At 41.2% G+C, this 16,873-nt stretch overlaps 1 protein-coding gene across 20 annotated transcripts in view; it reads left to right on the forward strand.

The window, feature by feature from the left end:
- The first annotated feature begins 459 nt into the window (after window positions 1–459).
- The window catches only part of SLMAP (sarcolemma associated protein), a 93,837-nt gene continuing 77,423 nt past the window's right edge, over window positions 460–16,873 (forward strand). For 19 of the 20 annotated variants that reach the window (XM_028719122.2, XM_028719119.2, XM_028719124.2 and 16 more), the window contains exons 1-2: window positions 465–610; window positions 789–2,256. In XM_028719122.2, coding sequence (XP_028574955.2) covers window positions 2,059–2,256 — 198 coding nt within the window. In that variant the 5' untranslated portion in view covers window positions 465–610; window positions 789–2,058. Of the gene's footprint in view, window positions 611–788; window positions 2,257–16,873 lie in introns of all 20 variants that reach the window. The other variant, XM_028719120.2, reaches the window with a different exon arrangement.

Here is a 16,873-nt window from a genome sequence, read left to right on the forward strand (position 1 = left end):
AGTCCTATGAAGGCCGCCTGTCAGTTTCCTTTGCTCCTTCGGGCACTAACGCTCATTTCGACCTCCCACCCCCGGGGAAAAGCAAAAAAACAAGAACCCTGTTTCCACCCCACCCGACCACGATCATATTGAATGCGATCTCTTATCTGCATTCCCTCCCCCACCCCCCAAAAAGTAAAATCTGCAAAATTTAAATTGCAGCACTTTCTTCTTCTGTCTCTAAGGGGTTATTACATCATCTTTCTTATTTATAAGATATATACAGGAGAGAGAGAGCCACATAGAGTACCCGGAAGCGGATTCGCCAGGCCACGCTAGGTTAAGGGCAGCAAATGCCAGCCGAGCCAGCAGCGGGGGCGGGGGAGGGAGGAGAGAGCGCAAAAAACCTTCACCTACTTCCGTGCGCATGTGCCACCTGACGGACAGGCGCCTGCGTAGTGGCGGATGGGCGGCCGTCAGCCCTCGGTTTGGCCAGGCCCATCGCCGAGCGGCTCCTCCTCCCCCCTCCCAACTCCCTCCCCCCCTCCCCGGCAGCGCGGCTGCTGCTGCTGCTGCTGCTACACCGGGTAGGTTTCCAGTCACTATGGCGGCTCCGTCTGCTGCTGGGAAGGTAAGAGTGGGTGGGGAGGGAGGGGAGCTGGGCGCCCTGCTCCGTCCGCAGCCGCCCCTTCCCGGCCGCCTTGCTTCTGCGGAGCCCCCGGGGCCGGGCGAGAGGCGTCGTCGTCGGGGTTTCGGGCCCCGCCTGAGCCCCCGAGGCTTCTTGACCGGGTTTGTTTTGATTTCCGCAGGTCGAGGGAAAGTTTTCGCTGCCGGCGGCCGCCTGAGAGAGAGAGAAGGAGGCGCCCCGCTCGGAAGGCGCCCCGGCCTCCAGGCCTCTCCGTCGGCGGGAACGGGGCGGCGAGCCCCGCCAGGGCAGGGCGGAAAGGCGCCTCTCTCCCCCCCTCCCCTCCTCAGGAGAAGGGAAGGAGGGAGCGCGGTCCTCGCTCGCAGCAGCCACCTGCAGAGTCACCGAGGGAGCTGCCACCGGCCTTCGTCAGGCAGGCGCCACCTTCGCTGTCCGCAGCCTTTGCTCCGGGAGCCACCCTCCGCCAGTCCCGCCAGGCAGCATCCCGCCAACCCCGGGCTCCCTCCGCCGACCAGGCATCTGCATTGCTCGGGACCGTCGTCGGGGCGATCGCGGCACTTCTGGCTTCCGTCAGGCGTCCCCAACCTGCTGTCAGTTTATCCCCCCCCCCCCACTTCCCTCGAGAAGACCGCCCCGTGCAATGGCTGGCATGCATCTCCAGGTGTACTAAGCCCCGTATAGCTCCGTGGGGGAATAATAAAACTGCCACTTCCTGAATGATCAGATCGGTGGCTCAGTTGGCTCCCTGAAAGAAAGAAAAAATTCTAGTCTGGGCCTGTGCAATCTTGGTGAGGGGGGCGGGAGAGAGCCTACTCATTAGTTGGGCATCCTCCCACATTGCCGACTGTGAGTTGATGGGTGAAGAAGATGAACCGCAGACTTACTCCTGGATCAGCTGAACTGCCTTTGTTGCAAAGTCTTCCTGGTGGCTCTCCAGTTTTTGCTCCAGTCTTGTAAACCTCCAGTCTTCTGTTTCCCACTCTCTGAATCTTCCATTGTTTCTCTCTATTGAGGAAAATCTTGGGCAGTGTTTACGGAAGAGAGCAGAGCCAATTGCATCCCGAACAAGTATTTTGTGTGTGAGTCATCCACTTGGATCTATAGCCATCCCCACCTTAATTTAACAAGTTCTGTTTCATTTCTGAGTCTTCAGATGCTTGTTCATATTCTTGAGAGAGATGGATTGAAGTGGAACATCTTAGATTTACTACCGGCCTTATTAAAAGAAACAATGGGGCTTTTTTACTGGATTATTGCCAGCATTAGTTCACACACTGAAGGTATGAGTTGTTAGATCTCACTTGCAGGTAATGTTTGCCCTGCTTTAATGTAAAGTGCTGTGGAAATTTTGCTTATCAACTGTGGAGGGTGGCTTGGATCAAGAAGAGTTCCTCTTCTGCCCTGGTTGGTGTGGCACCACATATCTATCCTCAATGCCTTCAGCCTTGGCTATCTTCACTTGCCGCCCGAACTCTCACCCATTTCAAGAACGTCATGTCTACCTGGATGAACCTGTCAAAATTGGCCGCTCAGTGGCTCGATGTCGACCAGCTCAGAATAACGCTACCTTTGACTGTAAGGTTTTGTCTAGGAACCATGCGCTTGTCTGGTTTGACCACAAGACAGGAAAGGTAAGGCAATCTATATTTCTAAGGAGAAGTATAATGAGCTTGATGTTTATTATTTTGATCAATGGTTGGTTGACTTTAGTAAGTCTTTGTAATTGACCTGAAATTGTACAGCAAAATGATTATTCAACCTGAGGCAAATTACATTCTTCTTTTCTTTTAGTTCAGCTGATGGAATATTGCATAAGAGGATAGATTTTTGGCTACTATTTATATTTGTAACACTCGTGCACAAAGTGTTTTAAAATAATTATTACACTTGTTCATCCAACATTCTTGAGAGATGTCATTGTACTGACATATAGTCAAAGCTGGGAAGTGGCTTCAGGATACTTGCACTTCCACCCCAATTGTTAATGCTGATACTGTTGACCCTCAACACTGCTATAACACATATTTTGTGGTGTGCAAACAGCATATTCAGTAGTTTTTATTCCTACTCCTAAGTATTTATTTCCTGGTTCAGTATGTCTTTTGAGTCTATAACTATGGTGGAAATTGATTTCTGCCTCCAAATACCAAAACTCTTGTTGGTCCACTGGATGACAATGGTTTGAAATTCTAGTTTGATAAGATCAAGTGGTACAGCTAATGTTGCAACTAGTTCTTGCTTGCCATGACAGGGAGTGCAGTACTAAAGTGAAATAGTTGCTTTGTTTTTTTAGTGAAATAACTGTAGCTTTTAGTATTCTTGAATTGTAATTCAAACCTCAAACATTTTATGGGAACAAAAGGAGCATTAGAAAGTTATTCTATATATCAACTATCCCACCTCCAAAGTATGGTTATCTAAAGCAATGTGGCTGTATTTGGTTTCTATGGTTTATTTGGTTTTTATGTATTCTGGCAAGAATATTTCAGCTTTAGTGATAGATAATTTGATTTTAAGCAGCTGATGCATAAATATAGGTAGAGCTTTCCTAGCTGTTGTGGTTTACCTTGGTACAGTATTGAACTGTACGATATTTCCTGACTGTGTATATGGATATATCAAGAGGAATTGGGGAATTGAGTTTTTTTAATACACTCAGGTATTTTTTTCTTTTTTGCAAGTAGGATGAAGTTGGTACATATACACTACATGTCATCTTATCCTCTACTAGGTATTTCCAATGAGGACATCTGCTGCTTAAACGTTTAGAGGCTTTGTAGTGCCTGATTTTGTCCAGCAGGGACTGAACTGGAAACTCAAATCAGTGTTTTATGCTAAGAAAGGAATTTAAAGTTGAGATAGCTTAAGTGACTTCGGTTTAACTAGTGCTTTCAGTAACTATAAAAAAACAAAATGTTTTGCTATGTTCTCATGTGTCTACTCTTTGTAAGTCTTTATCACCTGCTGTTTATGTTATCTATGTTTAGTATTTATGTTTTGCTGAAGACTACTCTACTAATTAATATATTAGCAAAATTACCAGCTGGCTGCTTAATTTGGCACAGCATGGGGTGCATTAAGAATGTTTGTTCAAAGTCTTACTATATTTTGCGCAGTAGTGAAACACGATGGGACAAGTCAAAAGGTGAGTTTCATAAGTTGAAGCGTGAATTAAAGAACATTAACATAGTGTAGCACTTTTATGTGGAAAGGAAAATAAACCATTTCAAAATGCATTGCCTGGCATCCATTCTCATAACAGTGTAACAGCCTGGTTTACTTCTTTGCAGAAGTCTTCAACCTTGAAAGATAGTTTTCCTTGCTTGAGGGAGTAGACTGAAATGGTCTAAAGTATTTTGTCAGCCTTCTGACTGGTATATTCCATACTATTATTTTCAGAATATTTCCAGGTCCTTTTAAGAATACTTATTGTTAACTATTATTGTTTCGTAAGTTATCTGCCAAGAGATATCAATGACAGGCCAGCTGTAACAAAATTAGAAAACTGAGCCAAAGATTTCAGTCTTTACTTGCTAATTTTTAGCTTTTGGCAACTTGTGGCAACACATATTTTTAAAATGTGTTTTAACTGGGTATGTATGATTGCATATAGCTATGCCTTTGAATGTTGGCATTATTGGTGAGATTTATTGTTTTTTAATAAGGATACAGGCTTAAGGTGGTTACTACAATCTTTAAACTTAATATTCTGGAGTTATCACTTACCCTCTGCTTTACTTGTCTGAGCAGTTGCTTCTTATCCTATAAATGGAGATGGGATAGAGCTATACATGCATTCTTCATGGCACTGCTGCATTTAACATACTGCAGCATTATGCCCACATGGTTTTCTTTCATCCTTTCAGTCTAAGAGCTAGTAGCAGATGGGAGGTGGTGGTGGTTATTTTATATACTGTCCTTTCACAAAATCTCAGGGTGGTTCACAGGATAAAAATACAAGGTAAAAGCACGAACAAATACAGTGGTACCTCGGGTTACATATGCTTCAGGATGAGAACAGAAATTGTGCTCCGGCGGTGCGGCGGCAGCAGGCGGCCACATTAGCTAAAGTGGTGCTTCAGGTTAAGAACAGTTTCAGGTTAAGAATGGACCTCTGGAACGAATTAAGTATGTAACCTGAGGTACCACTGTAGTTAAAACAAAAACAACAAAATAATAACTTTTAAAATACATTTAAAAGGCTGTAGAATATTAATCAACCAAAGGTCTGGTTGAAGAGGAACATTTTTGTCCGGTGCCTAAATATAAATAGGGAAGATGCCAGACAAACCTTCCTGGGGAGAGCATTGCACAAATGGGGGGGGGCACTGCAGAAAAGGCCCGCTCTCATGTTGCCACCCTCCGGATCTCACATGAAGAAGGGCCTCAGATGATGAACACAGATGTCCAGATTGGTTTATATGGGGAGAGGCAGTCTTTGATTAGATAAGGTTAGATAAGGGAGAACAATAGAGCAACATGTAGAATTGCTGGAACATTGACCTATCTTTAAACAGAGCTGCCTGGGCTAAACTATTAGTTGAGCATGCAGGTAAGAGGGGATTCAGAGCTGCTCAACTGGACCTGAAGAGCTGCTCAGACTTAGGAGCCAGACCCATGTCAGCAGAATCACAGGGCCACTTCAAACCCTATGGGTCCTGTTCTATCATGCCTTTGGAGTTACCCACAGTTCTGAAACTGAAAGATAGCAGAGGCTAGTATTCCCTTCCTCAGGCATAGTGGTTTAAAGCATAAGGTACCTGGGTTCCATTGCCAGGCCTCTCCATGCAAGCCCCCTAATTCCTCACATGGGTAGTGGATTTGTCTTCCATGGCAATTACGACTTTGTCTTGTGTTTATTAGAAGCTGCTTGCTTAGAGGCAATTGGGAACTTGCCCTTGCTTGGTAGGTCTACCACACAAGGAATCTGGTCTTGGCTAAGTTGTTCAGAAAAGTTGTATGCGTTTATAAAACCTATGCATTCAGCTTGACTGTCTTAGTAGTTGGAATATACACTTAGGGACAAACTTGCTGTGGGGAAACGGGCAACTTTTGATTCCCAGATGTTTGACTTTCAGAAAAAAACTTGCCCAGCTAGATTTCATTTGTGGTTGGGAGTCTGTGGGATGTTTTGGCTCCTGCTGGCCCTTGTGGTTGATGAGACTACGATAGGTTATACAATGTGTACGCTTTGTTGTGGACTAGGGCTGTAAGGGAGAGGATGATTCTTATACCTGTCTCTCAGTTACTCTTGCTGAACTTCTGTTTATGTGCTGCAGTGTCCATCATAGAATGAAGAAAGAATAAAGGGCATATAGAAAAGTTTAATACAGATTGCATACCTGTAGCAGGTGACCTTTAGCCAGCTGCTGGTGACCATGATTGTGGTGATCCTGAAATGCCACTTGTCCTGTAATGTCACTTGTTGTATTTCCCAACTTAAGCATAGTAAATTAACACTGAGCATTGCTCAGTTCTGTGTCAGCTGATGAAGGGCAAACCCATGTGTAGTAAAATATGTGATATGAAAATTCATAACGACAAAATTTTGAAAAGTTGAAGTCTGTATTAAAGGAAACAAACTAGCGTGAAACATAATAAAGATATTTATATCAAAGAGAACTTTATAACTAGTTCTTTAAAACGACAGACTAATATCCTCCAGTGCAAAAAGTTAGTAAAATAATTCATGTTTCTGTTCTAGTCAGCTTTTGTCTATCAGAAGCAGGGAAGGAACAGTGAAATATAGAATCTGAAGTTGATACAATTCCTTGGGTTAATGAAGTTAAGAGTTTTGATAATATGAAGTATTCTTGTGTGTTTACGCATTTCCCCCTCCAGACATTGAACCTGTTCAGTTTGAAGACACCAAACAAGACGCTGGTTTATAATTTACTGAGAGAACACCCAGTTGGAATGAAACTGATACTTTTTGTTTGTGTGGTTTATGCAATGAAGAGGGAATTGTGCCTGTAACCTTAAACTAAAATAAACTTCACTGTCAAAATACTTTATTTAAGAATCTGGAAGAGAGTGGATGCCAGCAGTTAATAGCTGAGGGATGTTACTGCCTACTGATCAGGATTTTCCTGCAGTGATACCAAATGTAGCCACTACTGCAGAGCTAATACTGTAATTGTTGGAGCTGATCCAGTACAGTCACACAGCCTTGGTTCTGAACTCGAACCACTTCAGTACTTAAAATTAAATTTAACCAAACCTCAAAATGTTACCTTAGGACTTTTGACTTTGACTTCAAATGGGCAATTTCCCCGTATTAACTTCAATTTGAAAGCCATCATTTGCTAGCATACAAGTGAAGTGTAAGTTAGGAAAGACAAATGGAACCTGCAGCAAAATGTTGCAGCAGGGTCCTCTGTTCAGGGTTCAGAGCTAGCCATGGCCACTTCCTGTGCATTCCATTCTTTTCCCATTTCTGAATATTTCTTTCAACAGTTACTTAGTATTTTATGGCTACTGAGCATGCTCAATCCTCCTTGAGCATTTTGAGTTTGTTTGTTTGTTTAGTTTTGTTCCTATTAAGGTTTTTCCTATAGGCTTCTACTTCAGCAAACCTCAGGGTTCTCCTAAGCATTCTGACACTTCTCTCCTGTTTCTTAGCTGCCCGTTTTGATTACATAGTTGTTGGCACTCAGCACCTGAGTTTGCTGTTGGAGTGACTGAGGACATTGTTTTCAGTCAATCAAAGTCAGACAGATTCTAGAGCTCCAATGAGCAAAGATATTGGCCAGGAAGATATATCAGTAACTGATAGTTATGCTGCATAACACAGTATAGCAATTTAATTCCATATTTATGCTTAACTGTAGCACAACTAATAGATTGATATACATACATGGTCTTTCACCTGAAATACAGCTTACGCGTTGCTTCCTTTAACTCTCACATACTGGACTTGCAGACTTGCAATCTGGCATTTCTGGGTCTTTTGGTACTTCTTGTTTTAACATGACTCTAAAAGCTAAACCCCTCTGCTACTGGTGTATAAGTATGGTGTAACATTGCAGATTCATCATAAATTAACCTGATAACAGGTTTCACAACTCTTAAATAGTTACTGGCCCTCTCTCAAATGGTAGATCAACTAAGGTTGCTTGGGGTGAAGGCTCACAAAGCATTTTATCCCTCTGTCCGTGGATTGATGCATTGTTTTCTTCCTTAATATAAGCAGTTGTTTTTAGCACTTAATCTTCTTTCAGGTCAGGAACCTCAGGCACCAATTCCTCTTGGGTCATCAAATGACAGGAAGGTAGATGTGTAGGATTGAAAGGGTTCTGCTTCAGCATTTAAACTGAGGCTTAATATCCAAGTAGTAATGGTGGTAAACTATCAGTTAACTCAGTTCATCTTAATCAGAAACAGTTTTTTCTTAGTGGAGTAACTGTGGAGTTCCTGGAGAGTCTACAGGTAAGTTGCTAGACATGAGGTTGGAAGATTATTTGGCATTGTGTCTGCCTTGTGTCTTTGCACAATTATGGTTGCCCTGGGTGGTTTAAAGAGGTTGGCCAATAAATTGTTTTGGGGGGTAGTAAATTATTCCTATGAAAGATTTTCACAGGACCACACCCACCTTTAGCTACCACCTTGTATATCAGTCATTCAAGAACTTTCTTTGAATCAGATATGGCTCAGTTTTCTATTGGGCAACTATTTTTGTACAGTGGTACCACGGGTTACATATGCTTCAAGTTACATACACTTCAGGTTACAGACTCCACTAACTCAGAAATAGTGCTTCAGGTTAAGAACTTTGCTTCAGGATGAGAACAGAAATTGTGCTCTGGCAGTGCGGCAGCAGCAGGAGGCCCCATTAGCTAAAGTGGTGCTTCAGGTTAAGAACAGTTTCAGGTTAAGTACGGACCTCCGGAACGAATTAAGTACTTAAGCTGAGGTACCAGTGTACTTTTCAGTCATTCCTAAATTATGGTGGATAGTCTGGTCTCCTGTCTGTCCCAGTGTTGAACCTGCTGATCATATCCAAGTTTGTTGTGGATGCTAAATTGACTTGCTGTTTTAGAGGCTGAAAGGCCTCTTTCAGTGTTCTTTCATCAGTGCTGAATATTTAAAATCTGCAGACTCCATAGGGCAGCAAACATCTTCTCCAAACACAAAGGTAGCCCAGATATAGTAAGGGGAAAGTCCTGTGACATAATTTCTTGTACAATTGCATGCATAAGGTGTTGACTCCATTTTCCCTTTCTTGTGGATTCTAATAAACCAAGCATATCAAGTAAAATTTTATTGAACCTCTTAGGTTGATGGGCCTTTTGCACATGGTAAGGAGTGTTGTATGACTTCCTAATACCTGCAAGGCTTGCAGGAATTTGGAAGTCACACGACACCCTTTACCATGTGCAAAAGGACCCTCAACCTGATCTGATTGAATACATTTTGAACAATGCATAATAAGTCAAGACACTCTCGCATAGCATCTCTGCTGCAGGGCTGCCATGTTGGTCTTTGGCTAGACCAAGGTCCCTGGCTGGCCATAGTGAGAAAAGTGATCTTTCATTGCAAGGATATGGTATTGCTAACATTTTGTTGTCATTCTCAAGTCCATGCAGGCTTTACTCCAAGAGTGCTTCTGTAGTTCTATAACAGGCTTCCTCAACCTCGGCCCTCCAGATGTTTTTGGCCTACAACTCCCATGATCCCTAGCTAGCATGACCAGTGGTCAGGGGTGATGGGAATTGTAGTCTCAAAACATCTGGAGGGCCGAGGTTGAGGAAGCCTGTTATATAAGGAAGGTTAGCTGCTCAGTGAGGGAAGTTCTTTTCTGGATGCATCTAGCACAGTTCTTGCAGTACTGGTCTATGTCTTTGGCCATCCTAGGACCATAGTGAGGGAAAATAGCATACTTGTTCTTTGTGACTAGCCAGGCTCCATGGCAGCCAATTTGTGGTAGCTCCCATAGCAATTTCTCAGATTTCCAAATGTGCCCATGGTTTCAAGTGGTTAGTTTTATAGCGCAGGTAGTTTAGCTAGATCTGTGAAGATCTAGTTATTCCCTCTAGCAGGAGATGACACGGCTAGGTGTTCAGGGATGATTGGAGTTGGGGAGCAGCAACATGTGGAGTGCCAAAGGTTCTGCAGCCCTGATCTAACATAATGTCTACATTTGAGACATCATGATAAACCTTGATTTATTGTGGTGCAAACGAGCAGAAGAGGATTGTGAAACTGACTTATTTCAACAAAAAGTGGTTAAGATTAACTACGTTCAGGGGTTGAACATAACACTAAAGTGCAGTTAATAAAAAATGGAAGTGAACACTTCTGATCTCTGACTGAGCCAGAGAAAAGCTGGTGACAGTAGCCTGAGGTTCACTGCAGCTCATTCTCATAGCAATGAAACAGTTTTTATTTCCTTCATTCTTGTTAGTATAAGAAAAATGTAACAGGCCAACGCTGTGGGTTGACAGTTCTCTGGCTGATAGCTAGTTTCTCTGGTTTACCTTCAGATCGTATAAATATTTAACCTTTTACAGAAGGTTGTATTTGATAGCTAGTTTCTTCCACAACAAAATTACTGATAACAGTGTGTATTCAAAAGTTCATATTCGGCTGTAACATAAATGATTAGAATAATAGGCAAAAACATTGCTTCTCCAAGGCCACCCACATTGGGACTACTGAATTCAATGTCACCATCTCCATACTTTTGACACAATAGATTAGGAAGATGTCCTTTCACTTTAGCCTTACTCAGACAATGGATTGATTAATGTTAAATGAATAATCCTCAGACGTTAGGGCAGGAGTAGCCAACATAGTGCCCTACAGATGTTGTTGGATTCCAACTCCCATCAGTCCCATCCAGCATGGCAAGTTGTCAAGAATGATGGAAGTTATAATCCCAACAATTGGAGGGTCCCATATTGGCTATCCTGGCTTAAGGGAACAGATCAGCTTCAAATGATGGTTTAGAAGGTTGGCTTGTTTTACAAAGCCGTAGTTTTATGATTAAGTACAGCTTAGGGTTTATATGAATGAAAATGGATGTTTCTGATCTCAAAGCCTGAGGATCATGCGCACAATGCTAAGGCAGTCAATTGTATACTTCTGTTTTTTAAATATTGCAGCTAACTTCACTCTTAGGGTATCATATTAAAATTGAAGCTGATACTGTATACACGTTTATGATTTTCTTTAGTACTGTTTATTAGACACAAGTGAGTTACTGTCTTCCTTAATTTGAACATGTGATTGTTCTAGAGAAACTGGCTTAGAAATCCAGGTGTTAAAAGAGAGAAAAAGCCATTAATTATCTCACAAATTAAATGTTGATTATGTTTGAAGTGAATCATTTCTTGACATAAATATTTGGTAGAGAAAAATGAGCAGCAGAGTACACACAGATATTTGGATATTCTCAGTGTATACTTGAGTCTCTTAAGGCCTGGTTCAGCCACATGAAGGTTTGTGTAGCATTGCTGCCTAATTGCAGGGTGGCAAATTTGCCCCATTGCCCCACCATTTTACCAGATATTGGAAGTGGTTCTTTGTTAATTACGATGACTCATTTGGGATGAGCGCAGAATGTAAAAGAGGTATAATTGAATTAGTTCTTAAGCTAATCATAATATACGTGGGGGTGGCATTTTGGGAAGGACAGCTATAAACTGGATCAGATTCAGCACCAAGGAAAGAATATGTAGAAAACATTGATATACCCAGTTTGTAAGTGCCTTTTGAAACTGCAAGCATAGAGCAGAAGGGAAATCTCTGTTTCTTTGACTGTCGGGAGTGCTAAAACACTATATTTTCAACACAGTGGAAAACAGCAGTGAAGAATTAGCTCAGTCTGTTTCCTGCTGTTACCATTTCAGAATGTGCCTATTTGATGTTGTTAAACATCCATAGGATTGTAGAGATGTAAGTACAGGGGACTTCTCACTAAATAGCAATGATCTATCCAGGTTGTATCCACTGAATGAACTGCAGGCCTGAATTTTCAACTAAACATTTTTAAAGCTTTTTGTCATCCAATAAAAGAACATGCTGATTTTATTATTTCTTTTATTGTCAGCTTCTTTGGAGCCATTTAACTGAAGGATTGTATGCAAATGTACAAACAGGCAGAGGCAAGCTGGGCAGTGAGCAAAGCTGCCTAGGAGACCGGAAGGGGTCCCGGGTCATGTTGCCTGCTCTGTTGGCACCATTTCCCCCTTGGTGAAGCCCACCCAAAGTGTCCCATGACCGGTGGACAGGAAAACAAGCATGCACCACTAGAACCAGAAACACTCAGTCTCTCTGCTGGGGACAGTAGGCAGGCCTGGCTTGTGGCTGTGGGTCAGTTTTTTAAAATCACCATGCTTATCCCAGGACAAAGCAGATTTCCTATGCAGTGATGAATGCATTGTCTGAAGTTCTTCATTCAGTCTTTATTCATCTGATGCCACTGAAGATATTTTTTTACACACACTTAGATTCTTTTTGATATCCACAGTGGCTTTATTGTTAGAAACAAGGTATTCCCCCCCCGCCCTTTGTGATCCCTTTTGGGGGCAGGGAGCAGAAAGAAAAAGAGAGAGAGAAATGAGATGGTGGTAGAAAGGGATAACAAAGGGGTGGCCCCGTCAATGTTTAATTGCCCCCTGGCCACTGCTTGTGGGTCGCCCTATATAGAAAAAGGGTTCTACACTTCTCTTTCAATGTAAAAACTTTTGTCAGTATCGGTATAAAAACGTTCATGCCATAGGCTTCTGCAGTGTTTGTGACTGCTGCAAAAGGAATTGCTAAACACACAATAGGGTTGTTATGCGAAGATAAAAGTTCACTAGTTTGGTGTATTTCTCTTTGTTTCAGGGTTGAGATTAAAAGTAAACCATATTTTCACCCTCATAGCACAGGTGTAGTTACCTAAAGGCTTGCCAATAATTCTTCACTTGGGTTGGGGCAAACTGGCTTTCAATCCAGGAGGTCTGCATTCTTATATGAAAGTGTTTTCAATATCCATGACAAAGACATGACTCATAGCAAAGAACAAACTGTGTGTGTAAAGGTATTTATGTATTGCTTTTCAAGCAGACCTCAAAAAACAGCCATAAGTTTATTACAACAATAAGCATTGATTAAAAAAAAGTAGTAAAATAGAAAAGACACCCTGTTTAGAAGAAGCTATTACTTCTATTATCTAGTTACATAATCCTGAATCCATGGGATTAAAACAAGATGCATTCCTGGCTCCAATCTTGAAAGTACAAACTGATAAAAGTCTTGTAGAGCGGGATCCAGTGTAATCGTTCAGGGAATGGAATTCATTTGTTTCCTTCTATAAACAGAAGATCCTTTCATTGATGGAGTGACTGTTGGATCACACTCATTTATCTTGACTTCTATGAATACCTAGGGAATGATCAGGTATAGTTCCAAGTTGATAAAACACTTAGGAAGCAGCTGAGCTCCAGTTTCCCTTTCCAATTTATGGATAAGGCTGTGTTTAATCTCTTAGTCAAAAAGGCTCTTCTTTGTAGAAAAGCAGCAAATAGGTGTTGGTCCAGTTGTATTTATGAGACACTGCCTTTTCAGTTGCAATTTCCTCTAAAATTGAAGAGGCAATTTTGTATATGTGGTGGAATTAAAATGTGTCCACCATGTTGGTGGTAATGTTACAATATACAAGGTTAATTCTATCATATGATAGCCCCCCTGGGGTTATATCCAGATTTTGAGCACAGAGCGGCCAAACAATTAACAAAATAACTTTATCATTGTTAATCCTGTGTTGGTGTCTTTACTATGCTTTTTCCTTAACAGTTGAAAAGGTTATTGCACGAAAGAAACAACGTCACTCATAACTACTAGAAATTGATGGAAATTGCCAGTGGAAAGCTTGTGACCCATTTGCTTAAACTCTTGGTACCAACATATTTGGGAACCTGCTTTCATGGAAAAGTTAACACACCAGATAAGACTGTCGAAAGGCTTGTCTGATACTTTCCAAATAAAATATTTGTTTGTTTTTGTAAATGGAAACCCCATTGCAGTGTAAATCTTGGGGACTGACCTGATTACTATAGACCATGATTTGCCCTAAGACTGTCATTGTTTAGAAGAGGGGTGGCTAAGCTGTGGCCCTCCAGATGTTGCTGAAATACAGGTCTCCTCAATCCCAGCTAGCATGGGATGGTATGTGTTGTAGTTGCTGATTGATCACATTTAATAATGACTTCTGGAAAAGTAAAGTTCTACTTAACTATGAACTTTTATTCTAGATTGTGGCAATTTTTAATTCTGCTTGCTTTTACTCCTTGAATCAATGCATTTTGAGTCACAGGGATCTCCTGCTGTTTCTTTCTTTTCGCTTGTACATAGCGAGTCTTCTCAAGGGGCAATGGTTTTGTTGAATGACTTCTGCTGGTGTTTCATTGACAACTTGGATTTTGCCCTTTATAATATTTGAAGCTGTATTGACATTTGTAAGTTTACCTCCATAGATTCTACCTTCTTTTTCACTGCTTGATTTGTAAATCAATTATTTTATTGAAATTGTTGACAGTGGGAAGCCTTTTGCCTTGTTTGGAAACTAGGCAACTGCAGCAGTGAATGGCATCTTACTGTTGACCAGTTAATTAAAAACCATTCATTATAAAATGCAGAAATCTAAACATTTGAATAAGTGTGATTTTAGAGGATAAAATCAGTTGGATGGAGGGGTCACAGTGAAGGTGTTGATGTCAAGCATCAGTTGAGAGAGAGCCTTAATGTTAAGATAACAGGTAGCTTTTAAATACAGCAGAGTGGCTGTAGTTGTAATCTGAAGACTGTGCACGGTGATTGGCACATGCATAGGGAATTTTCAGTTCTTTCTTGGAAGTGCTCCTGAGACTATCCTTGAAGGCTTCTCCAAAGCATCACCCAATCATAGAATAATAGAACTTCTACCAGGAAGAAAACCCAGACAGCATTTGGTAAACACAACAAATCTGCATTCTGTGATTGGCATTTGGAATGCAGACATTTGGAATGCTCACCCATGTTATATGGCATATTATATGCTATGTACTGTGTATATTGCAGTGAATATATTATAATATCTGCAACTTCAACTTCTATGCACATCTCTTCTACAGTAGTACGCTGGAAGAGAACAGAAGAGTTTTTCTCTTGATCTTGCTTAACATTTTGTTGTTTGTTCCATTTCTGATCCAACAAGCTGCATGATGTATTTTCTCAGCAGCGATTCTGTTGGTGGTCCTAGGTGGTGCATTTTTTTCAGGAAAAAAGGCATCTCAGTTCCTTTGCCAGAAATTACACATACTGAACACCATTTTGCAGTCTGAAATGAACTCTTTTTTTTTTTTTTTAATGCATCTCCAGTTTTCCTTCCTCGTTTTAGTGGACCAGTTTTCCCTATGTGTAGGATATTGCCTTGGAGCTCCTTAACTTTTCTAACATGATAAAGATTCATAGTTCTGTTTATGTTGAGGATGGAAATGTATTGATCATTATAACAGGTATTCTTGGAATTATAATGGGACCTTGAGGTCTAACTGAAAATACTGTATTTACTCAAGTCTAATGTGCCTTCGAATCTAATGTGCACCTTAAATTTCACAACATAATTTGGCCAAAAAAGGTGAGCATTAGAATCAAGTAAATACAATATTAATTTACACCCTTTTGTGTCCTGCTTTTCCTTGAAGGAGTTGAGGGCAGCATATATGGAATTAGATATTATTTTTAAAACAGCTATGTAGGATTGTGTAGGTTTCAGGCCATGAATGATTTGCCCAAGGCTGCACAGCAAACTTTGTGGCTGATCAGATATTGATTCTCCCGTGATCAATTGGGGCATCTCATTGTTTGGCTGGTATCCTCTCAGCTTTTTTAGAGGTCTTAATTCCTCTTTATTATCTCATGATGCAGCATAGTTTTAAAGCCATAGTTGTCGAACAGTTTTGCTTTCCAATCCCATCCAATTCAATGCCCTCTGCCATCCTAGACAGATGATATAACAGGGTACCATACGGAGACAGACTCTGTATATGTAGGCAAGCACAGGTGGAAGACATCTTGCACTATTTACTATGTTGTCCACTATACATGGGACCCAAGAGGCAATTTCTCACCACCCGTACATGAAAGATGTCTTCCCCAGCAGAGAAGGTCCTATGGCTTCTTAGTGATGTAAACACTTCAGTGACTCATAAAGTTGCCCTTTTTGCTTTGGTGGCCAAAAAGATCAGAAAGAAGACCCAGTGAACTGCAAGGGAGCCACAGATACCTAAATAGAGACCATTCTTTGTGGCGCGACACCCCTTTTGCTTGTATTTATTTTTTATTCAGATTTGTCATGACCAATGGATAGTACAATAAAGTTATTTGGATCGGACTGCATTTCTTGAATTTGAATGCCAATTTTTCCAATCTCCTGTCTCAGCTTAGCTTTTCCAAGACAATTTTGACACTGCATATTGTCAGTTTGTTGCCTGTGTTATTTTTGTGGTGTCTTTGCTTCTGTAGAAATGCTTCCTTGTGGTCAGCTTCCTGTATCTCAATTACTGTACAGTGTTTGAAAGAGTCAATCACACTGTCATCTGGATTTATGGTGGGTACATCTCTCACCTATGTGAATAGCTTTGATGGAAATCATACAAGAAATCCACGTGATTTAAACTTTCACATATTACCAGTGGCTAGTTTTAGATATAACACTAAAACATGGTTTAATTAGCTTGCTCTGTCTGGCTAGTTTGTGTCTGAATGTTCCCCAGCTAGCTTGCTATGGTAAGCCTGCAAAGCTTTTTACTAGCCATGCTGGTTGCAGAAAAATGGAAGGCCAGGTAAACGTCAGGATATGTTGTGCCTTCAGGAGACTTCACTTGGATCTTTCTTTGCAAAGGCTCACTTCTACAAAGTCTGAGAATCTCTTGCTTACACAATTGTAATTGAAGGAGTTGTTGCACATACTTGGTTGCACAGCGTTTAAAAAAAAATGCACCATCACTTCCTCATTTTAACTCAACACTTGCTAAACACCTAACAAGTTTAGGTGCATAAGTAGCAGAGTTCCATCTTCATATGGAAAATTTTGAGAGTTCAGACTTCATTGTTCAGGTAAAGTCTTTTTTTGAAAAGCATTTAAGAACATTTGTCTGCAAAAAATTAAGTAGGAAATGTGTGTGTTTGTGTGTGTGGTGCAATTTGGTTTCTGGGGGGTGCTATCTCAAGCTGTAGAAAAATTGTATTTCTTAATTTAATGAGAAATGTGGTTGACAGCAC

This window comes from Podarcis muralis, chromosome 2, assembly GCF_964188315.1.
Source record: "Podarcis muralis chromosome 2, rPodMur119.hap1.1, whole genome shotgun sequence".
Classification (NCBI taxonomy): domain Eukaryota; kingdom Metazoa; phylum Chordata; class Lepidosauria; order Squamata; family Lacertidae; genus Podarcis; species Podarcis muralis.